We start from the raw sequence: 9,038 nt of genomic DNA on the forward strand, positions 1-9,038 counted from the left end.
GGAGAATTTAGGATTCAGCATGTGGATGCCAATGTGACAGAAAGTCTGTAAATCTAAAAGGCTAGCTGAATATCTTTTAACTAAAGACTGTGTTTTATACTGAGGTGGAAATGACTCAGAAATAAATCAACAAATAAACCCTGCAGGTTAAAAGGAATTATTAAAAAATGAATACTCTGAAGAGTAAAACTTACTGAATCACAGACTTGAGTAACAAAACCATTAGTCTGCATGTTCCAACTACTTAAGGGCTTTTCATAACTTTTACAGATAGGGAAAAAAAGCCAGACTGTAGCTCATTTAATTTGTTTTCTTTGCAATGTAGGCGATAGAATTTGGTGCCAGTTATAGCAGTGTATTTGTTATAATGGAGTGCATTTGGAAAAGCATCCTGTCTTGATTGGCAGAGATGAAAAGATGAATAACATCATGGTGCTTCAGCCAGCAGGAAATTACACTCACTGCACCTTATTTCTCATTTGCATGTTTCTTTTTAGTCCCCAGACATTTAGTCTTCATCCACCTTTGGTCTGGCACATAAAAACTCTGCTACTGTCTAGTAGCTCCCAGAAGATAATTTTGGGTTTGGAATATTTTGTTTCTTAATTGAAAAACTTAATTACACTGAACAATCTGAAAATTTCTCTACTTCTCTGTGTGAGCCTTCATGATTAGCAAATTAAAAAAAAAAAAGTGAACCTAGAGTACTGGCATAGAAATATGGAGTTCCTGACACAAAGTTCCTTGAGATCCACTTCTTCCTGAAGGGAACTCATTTGAAGGACAGAAACAGTTAACTCTTATCTCTCAGTTGATTTTAACCATTCTGCATGTATGAAACACATATTCCGCTACTCGGGGGCACTGAGCTGGTTAACTTTAATACCAGCTTTATGGAACTGAGGCATGCAATGTCTTCAGCTATTAGTTTCTTTTGTTTCCAGTAAGTGAGTGTCCAGCTAAAATAGTATTTACTATCCACATGTTCATATTACTTTAGTAACCTTTGGATTTATTTTGCCTAACTTTAACACTTGGGTGCCCAGACTGGTCAGTTGTGGGCTGTCTGCATATGGAGAGGAAGGACCTTCTGGAGGAAAATCCATCTCTTTCCCCAGCTCCCATCTCAAGATACGTGTGTGTTAGGCAAATGGGATGGTTCCTCCACCTGTACATGAGCAGCTACAAAAGGAGCCTGAATGATTTGCTTCTGAGATGGGTAATGTCAAGTGAGACTACTCTCACCCTAATTTTAATGTAATTGAGGCATACATCTCAAGAGTAGAAGTAAGTTGAGGCATGTGTTGGCTGTGTATTTAATCATAAAAACCTAGATATGGAGTGTCTCTGATTACTTAATGCAAGATCTGGAGGAAGGCTCTGATTTTGTGGCTTCTGGGTCAAAACACCTCCAGGCTGGCTGTGCAGCAGAGAAGGGGCCACCAAGCTACTGACAATCTTTTGGCCCAACAGAACATTTGCAGACAAAATGCCCCTGAGGTGGAAATGCAGGGAGCCCTGGTGCCCCAGGCTGCCTGGAGTGTATGGGCTGAGCCTGAAAAAATGACAGGAAAATGAGATGGTGCCTTTGTGCATCCTGTTGACAACCTTCTGGACATGTAATCCTTCTATTACACACTACACTCCCTCTTAAAACTGCCTAGGCTGGTTGCTTCCCACCGGCGGTATTTCAGAGCTATCCCAGTCTTCTCTCTTCTGTAAGACAGTGCTTTAGTTTCCATTACTGGGAATCTCTCAGACAGACACGTGTCAGGCATAGCTCAGCCTGCCTTTGGGTAAAGATGTTGGGTGAAAAGATCGATTAAAGTCTTTCCAAGGCTATTTTTCAACAAGTCTCTGATACCTCTAGTTTTTACGCTAAATTTATACCCTTTGTAGGGGTATTGGCAATTTGACCTTTATGCTGTTTTCTCCATTTTCATGTTTATCCTGAGATATATATCAAGCCAACAAAATTAAACAGAATGTGCAATGATTACTGTTCTGATTAGCAATTGATTTTTAGAAGCTTTGCTAGCAGAAAATATAGCATCAATTTCTCTCTCTCTTTTTTTTTTTTAAAAAAAACTAGCTCATTACTTTGGTGGAACAAAGTACTTAGGCCAAAATAGATTAGAAGTACATTTTTTCTGAATGCAAAAATCTCAGCTGGTATTTTTTTAATGTGACAAATACTGAAAGATAGAATGCTCATTATAGATCATCTGCCTTTGTTAAACTACTTAAAATGTCCTCATTAAAAAGTCTTATATTGAAAAATAAGCATCTTCATTCTTTGATTATGAAGTACAAAAAGATTAGACATAGATTTGTTAAAGTCGTATCATTCCTATACAACCTGATTTTCAAGTTTTGTGTGCCTTTATCTGCAAGCGATTACTTTATGCAAAAATAACTAGATGTGTGCAAAGGTCAGTTTTCCACTCATATGTAGCAACTCAGACACCTTTAACTGTGTGCAGATAATTCTTAGAATCATAGAATTACAGAATCACAGAATCATTTACGTTGGAAAAGACCCTTAAGATCATCGAGTCCAACAATTAACCTAGCACTGCCAAGTCCACCACTAAACCATGTCCTTAAGTGCCACATCTACACATCTTTTAAATACCTCCAGAGATGGTGACTCAACCACTTGCCTGGGCAGCCTGTTCCAATTCTTGACAACCCTTTTGGTCAAGAAATTTTTCTTAATATCCAAAATTCTTGTTTCCTAATACTAAGACTCTGTCTCCTAGTGGTCATATTAAAAAAAACCTGGACATAGAAAATATTTCATACAACCATTTTAAAGCACTTAAATATTAATGGATTAGAGTTATCCTCTTAATATAAGAAATATAATCCATCTGATCTTTACAGGTGACCAAACTGAGGTGTTGGGTGTATGCATAAATTACGATGGTTTAAGATATTACCATGTGCCAGGTCAGCTATGGAATAAGCCTGTGTGTGAACTCTAGCCAAGGACAAATGTGCAGCAATGCAATTTATTTGGGTTTCCAGAGGAATGCATTTCAGCCAACCTGGAAGATGCTGCCAGCTATGAGTGCTGGCAGCTAGGCAAGGCAAAAGTTGGACAAATGGCTTGCCAAAGGTTACAGCAGGGAAGAGGAGAAAAGCCAGGAGAGGAGCAAAGAGACCTGCTCTTCTAAAAACACCCCTGCCCCAACTTGTTTAATGAGTGTGATCCTACTCACTTGGGTTTTTCCAAGGGCTCGGGCTCCTTTCGAGCTTTGCCTACTGGATTCTTCTCAGCTTCTTCTGCTGTGACTAAGTGAAACTCAGCTTCCACCTTGCCCTGGATCAGAGAGATCATAGGTAAGTATATAATCCTGGGTTATTATTGCTAAATCACAGCAGGATTCTGCTTGTGGAAAAATTCTGGAACCAGCTGAAGGCAATGGAAATTGATTAAAGAAAATAAGATAAAGTCTTTGCTGTTAAAGAGAAAGCACAAAGGAAAACCCAGGCACAGAATTCCTGACTCATGCTCAAGGACCATGAGGAAAGAGAGTAGGATGTTTTCTTCCAGACCCATAAATATGTTTTCTGCTTCCTTAATTATAACGTAATTCATCTGAGAAGACCTATCTTCTGCCTGTCACACATCCTGGCAGAGCTGAATGGCTGAGCTGGAAACTGGGTTGCTGATGTGGATAAGGTGTAGTCCACCGACGAGGGGAAATGCAGCCAGTCACAAGTGCTGGAGCAGTTGAGCTGTGGGGTCTCAGCTCACAAAAAGAAGATGGCTAGAAATGGGATCTATGTGCAGAAAATATCATGCAGTCCTAGAGCGCTGTTCAGGCTAAAAGATTAATGGTCTGGCAGGTGGATTCAGAGTAAATTTTCTGGATAGATGGCCAGAATATGATACTCAGAGCTGTAACAAAACGACAACTTTTTTAGCACCAATTTACTGATAATTTCTAGAATTCAGAAAATTAATAATGGAATATAACTGTTGATTTACTGTTTGTTTTGATTATGACAAGCCATTAAATCTTATTGAGTAACCAATAAAACATTAGCACTTACAAAAGATCATGTCTGCTATACCTTACAGTAGAAATATATAATCTGAGTTATTTGGACTCTTAGTATCAACTGTAACTTCTGCTATGGAAGTTAGAGCTTCCTAAATATAGGTTAAATATTTGTTTTTCCCTTGCACTCACAGCAACAAATCTGTTGGTATTTCTGCCTGTGTTAGGTTACAGAGACGCTCTCTCTTTTTGCTGTTCATCCAGGTACGTTCTTCAGTACTATCTCCACTATAGATTTAGTTAGGCCAAAGGGGAAAAAAAAATGAAGATTTCAAAGATTTAAAGATTCCAGTAACAATTAAGAGTGCATAAATCAAATCAGTTTCATAAAATCTGTGATGAATGAAAAACAGATGAATGGCTTTTCATGTATTTGTTATTTTCCTACCCCATACCTTTGTGGATATCAAAAACTAAACTGTTAATCTATAGCCAATGGCTGTGATTCAGCACAGAACTGGGCTGAAAGAAGGATGCAAATAGAAGGGATCAATGTGGAAGACAAGGGGATCAAGAGATGAAAGTGAAAAAAAGAGAATCAATAGTACTAGAGTTGAGAAAATGGAGGTAAAGCAGGGATTTGGGAGTGGAGCCTATTCACTAAATCAATGGAAAATACACAGTCACCTTCAGTCTGAAGAAGGCAATGAACTTGAAGATGGTACTTTTTATTAAAATATTCTTCTTGCTGGAATGGACAGAAATATGAAGGAAGCATGAAGTTTAGAGAAACCCTTGGGGAATCAATGAAGGTCTAGAGAGGGAGGGAGAACCCCTAAAAAAGGGCCAAAGCACATGAATTTGTAGAGGGCTATACTACAGAAAGGTAGCTTGTAGCTCTTGGTCTGAGCCCCCACAGGGATCTGCACGGACCTAAAAAGACTCCAACCACACTAGTCCCAGAATTGGGCTGTGGGGATGCCTGGGTTCGAGTCCAAGCTCCCAAAGTGCTCTGTGGCCATGTGAGCACATCAGCTTGAGTTTTCCTTCAGTAGCTCACACAACTTTGCTTCATGCTCTGTTTCTTGTGGACATGCCCCAAAGGTCATGTGCAGAGTTAACTATTGGGATGTGCTTCATGCCTAGATACACGTACTTCACCTAGGGAAAAGAGGAACAGAGCTGTCTTTCATTTATACTGAGGATCCCTATACTGCTGTAACAGTACAAAGGAGCCTCAAAGACAGGGAAAATGGAGAAGTTGTGTTAAACACTGAGAATTTCACTGTAGCTCGAGATTATACACAGAAAGCAGTACAACATTATGAAGAGAAGCTGCAGCAGAAAACCCTGAGATAAATGGCTAGGTACATGCTGAGTGAGATTTACACCCTGCTGCAAGTCTTGTTACGCAAGAGGCTTTCAGTAAATGAAAATTTGTGTGGCAGTATTTATATTCTTCTTAGGAGGACAAGTCTAACATAACAAGTCTTGTAGAGTTTGGGGGAAGCTGTCATTGTCCTTTGCATGCCTTTATACCAATTGTACCCTGCCACTAAAGCAAAAAATATTGGCTTATTGAGCACACTTCAACAAGAAGAGGTCAGTGTGTTTTTTCTACCTAAGACGTGTTACTAGCAAGCACAATAATAGTAGACTCCAAAATCAGTTCCTTCACCCTGGTTGAAGTGAGAAATAAATAGTAAAGAAATAAACAAGCAGGTATGATTCCTCCCAGGATTTCCTTAGCTGACAGAATGTTGGCTGAAAACACCTGATTTTCCAATTTACCCATCCAGTGTGCTGGGAGAAGAACAGTGGAAGAAGGCAAAGAAAAAGTACAAAGTGCTCTGGTTGCATGAGATCATCTCAACCAAATCTATGGGGAACAACTAAAGCATTTGGAGGAGTCCTATGGTTTGCCAGCGGTGGTTGTTTTTCAGATGTCTTATCCAAAATCAGCATCTGTCTGTCTCAGGATCTCAGCAGACCACACCAGTCCCACAGAAAAGCTGTTCATCTGTATGAGCTGCCTACCGTGAGCTCCCCGGCCTTGATGAAAGGCCACCAGCCTCTGACGCGCTTCTGCTGAAATATGGAGATCTTGTTTTCTTCACTTGCTGCCACAACTATACCTAGGTCACAGCTCTTGGCTGTCTTTGCTGCTCGAGGGAACCCATTCAGGTTCAATTCAAGTGTGCCTGGAGGAAGAAGTAATGTGAAAACAGTCAGAGACCAGACAAACATGAAGGCATTCAAACAGCAGCTTCCAGATGAGATACATGGAGCAATGCAGCAGCTTGGGCCCAGGCTTCAGAGCCAAGGATCTCTCTGTACTGTCAGTCATTCACTTGTATTGCCCTGACATTGCCTCATCTGAGTTCCTAATTATTCCCTCTCCAAGAAATACGTAAGCTTGTAATGTAGTACTTCGAGAAAGATAAGTATAAGTTGGGTCTCAGACACCGCTTTGTACATACCTCTACAAAATACAAGCCTGGCAAGACCTCAGGTGATCAGGCAGATCCATAGCATACTTACCCAAGAAATCATCTGAAGAGAGTCTTTCAAAGTCCCACACCTGAAGCACCAGCTCAGCAGGTATTTTGCGCTCTGTCTTTTCCAAGGAAAATATGTTCTCTCTTTTACTAACCAGCATTTGTTTCTCTGCTGGGAGGTAGTGGAACGGGAAGACAAAGCGCCAGTTGAAGTTGCCCTCTCCTGTCAAGGAGTTGTAATGTACATCTGTCTCCTGCTTATCCTCTTCCAGACCCTTTAACCACCTATGGCAAACACACAGTGGAAAGCACTGCTGTCACCAGGGGAGCTTGAGTTGCAGTTGCTGTTTGGTTATAGGCATGATCATTTACTAATTCCTCCCTAATGAGCAGGAGGCAACACACTGTTCAGGACTGTGACACAATGCAACAGCCCAGGCTTGGGGATCTCAGCCACCTCCCCTCCGTGGCACAGGTTGCAGCAATGGCCAGTGGTGATCAAAAGCTGAGAGTGAGAACATGATTTTTACTTTGTTCAGACCCCAAAATACCAGTTGTCCATTTGCTATTGGCCAAGACACCTGTCTTCTTTAGGACTGGCAAAGACAGCATCAATCATTTATCCACTACTAATCGCTCTGTATTTATGTAGTGGCACACTAATAAATTCTGTGTCACTGTCCCAAGACTGATTTCAGTGCCCAGTATTAGAGTCTAAATTGTTTGCAGTTGCTGTTTGGGGGAATAAATGTGGCATAAGTATGGCTGGAGATGTGTGTCTGGTTTTTCTTGTGATTTCCTCTTGGTTTCTGCTACAGTGTGTTCAACATCTGATATGCAATGCTACGGTACAAAAGGGCAATGCTTTCCCAAACATAATCTTCTCTTCTGAAAAGCTCCACTGAGGTAATGATCCAGCTAGGTATGTTTTCGTTCTGAAGATGAGTTATCACAGCTTGAATAAGTATTAGCATCTTTGTGCTGCATCCAAAGAGTGGCTTTTCCCCTGCAAGCCCCATTATTTCAAAAAGGAATTGGGAAAAACAGTAACAATCCCAAGCACAGCACTACCCTCAGTGCAAATCTATGCCTGGTGACAGATTCAGTGCCACATACACTGTCTGAACATAATGAGATTTGTGTCTTCATCATTAGAGCACAGAAGCAAAAAGTTATCCACTCCTGGCTTTCCCTGTGAGACCTCTCTGGCATTGATAGCAATGTCCTCATGTTATCACACAACTCAGCACAAAGGCTGGCTCCCTATATATTTCCTCAATTTCATGTTCTCAGAGCTACTCTGCTACTGCTCTGAACACGTTAGTTTATTGCTAAGTTGGATATATCTGTGTGAACACCACTGATTTCAGAGTAGTTCCTCTTGAGGAACTGCAAGGGGAGGTTTGTTCAGCCAGTGTGTGCAATAACTGCATTTGCAGCATGCTGGGGGACATACGGTTGTATTAGTGTGTGCTTCACCTGGGCTAATACCACCTGTTCCAAAGGAGTGGTACCACTCCTGGTGCCCCACACAGCTTGATCAGAGCTAACGCAAGTTTCCCTGGTAAAATGCACGTAGATATACCCTACACAGGAGTAAGAGTTGCTACCAGACTGCCCTGTCTGGTATGCTTACTTTGGATTTCTTATTATGTTCACATGATTTTCAGAACCTGCAAAGTGTAAAACATCCTCCCTTCCCTGCTCCATCAGTCCCAGTGCTCCCTCCTCCATCTCTTTGCATTTGGTCATTGACAATACTACAACAGGTGTTTAAGGAAAATAAATTTTCCATATGCCTAGCGCTCTACAAATTCAAATTTTTTCCAGGACTCCACAATGACACAATTCATATTGGCATATTAATCTCAGTCTTTATTAGTGGAAACACAGCAAGAAATCTAAGACCAGTTTTGCACCTTGGATTTCCAATACTTCCTACTGTCACTTATGCCATAATTTCCCCCACCCCTCTCTGGTACCTGCATTCAAATCCTGCTCAGAAGCAGAAAGTGCAAAGCAGTACTCCAAAACAGGCAAGTAATTTTAAGATATAACCCTCTACAATCTCAGGAAAGAGCTGAGTGTCAAGCTCCCCTTTCTCTCTCTTTCTTTTCATATTATTTGTGTGACATAGTTTACTGATTATCCCAGTAACATCTGTAAAGCTGTGAGAGCTGTTCTGTCTGCAGCGGGAAGGAGATGGAGAAGAGAAAGTGCTCATGTGATGTTCTCCCCAGCATGGCAATGGTCATTCACCCACATATGGTCCCCACATGGGGTTAGAAAATATTGCCGATAGAAATAGCCTGGTAAACACATGCTTTCTTGTTTCTCATATGGTCATAATTCCCTTTTCTGATTATGTCAGACCTCTCTGCATCTCTATAAGCTATTACAGTTCAAGTTCTGTAGGTGTTTGACCTCTGTTTGCCAAACCATGGGCTTGGTTCTCTTCTTGTGCCATCTCTGCCTGAGTGGGAAATAGTGACTAGTGTCATTTTACAGTTACTTGATTTTAAGGGGGGGG

General features: G+C 41.0%; 1 protein-coding gene across 1 annotated transcript in view; it reads right to left on the bottom strand.

Annotated features, from left to right (window-relative positions):
- Positions 1–3,224: 3,224 nt before the first annotated feature.
- Positions 3,225–9,038, bottom strand: part of FER1L6 (fer-1-like family member 6) — a gene marked incomplete at its 3' end in the record, with an annotated part of 65,576 nt that continues 59,762 nt past the window's right edge. Inside the window, exons 37-39 of the mRNA XM_009706393.1 lie at positions 6,552–6,793; positions 6,048–6,211; positions 3,225–3,325 (exon numbers count right to left, since the gene is read on the bottom strand). Coding sequence (XP_009704695.1) covers positions 3,225–3,325; positions 6,048–6,211; positions 6,552–6,793 — 507 coding nt within the window. The remainder of the gene's footprint in view (positions 3,326–6,047; positions 6,212–6,551; positions 6,794–9,038) is intronic.

This window comes from Cariama cristata, unplaced genomic scaffold (assembly GCF_000690535.1).
Source record: "Cariama cristata isolate BGI_N322 unplaced genomic scaffold, ASM69053v1 scaffold28, whole genome shotgun sequence".
NCBI classification, from domain to species: domain Eukaryota; kingdom Metazoa; phylum Chordata; class Aves; order Cariamiformes; family Cariamidae; genus Cariama; species Cariama cristata.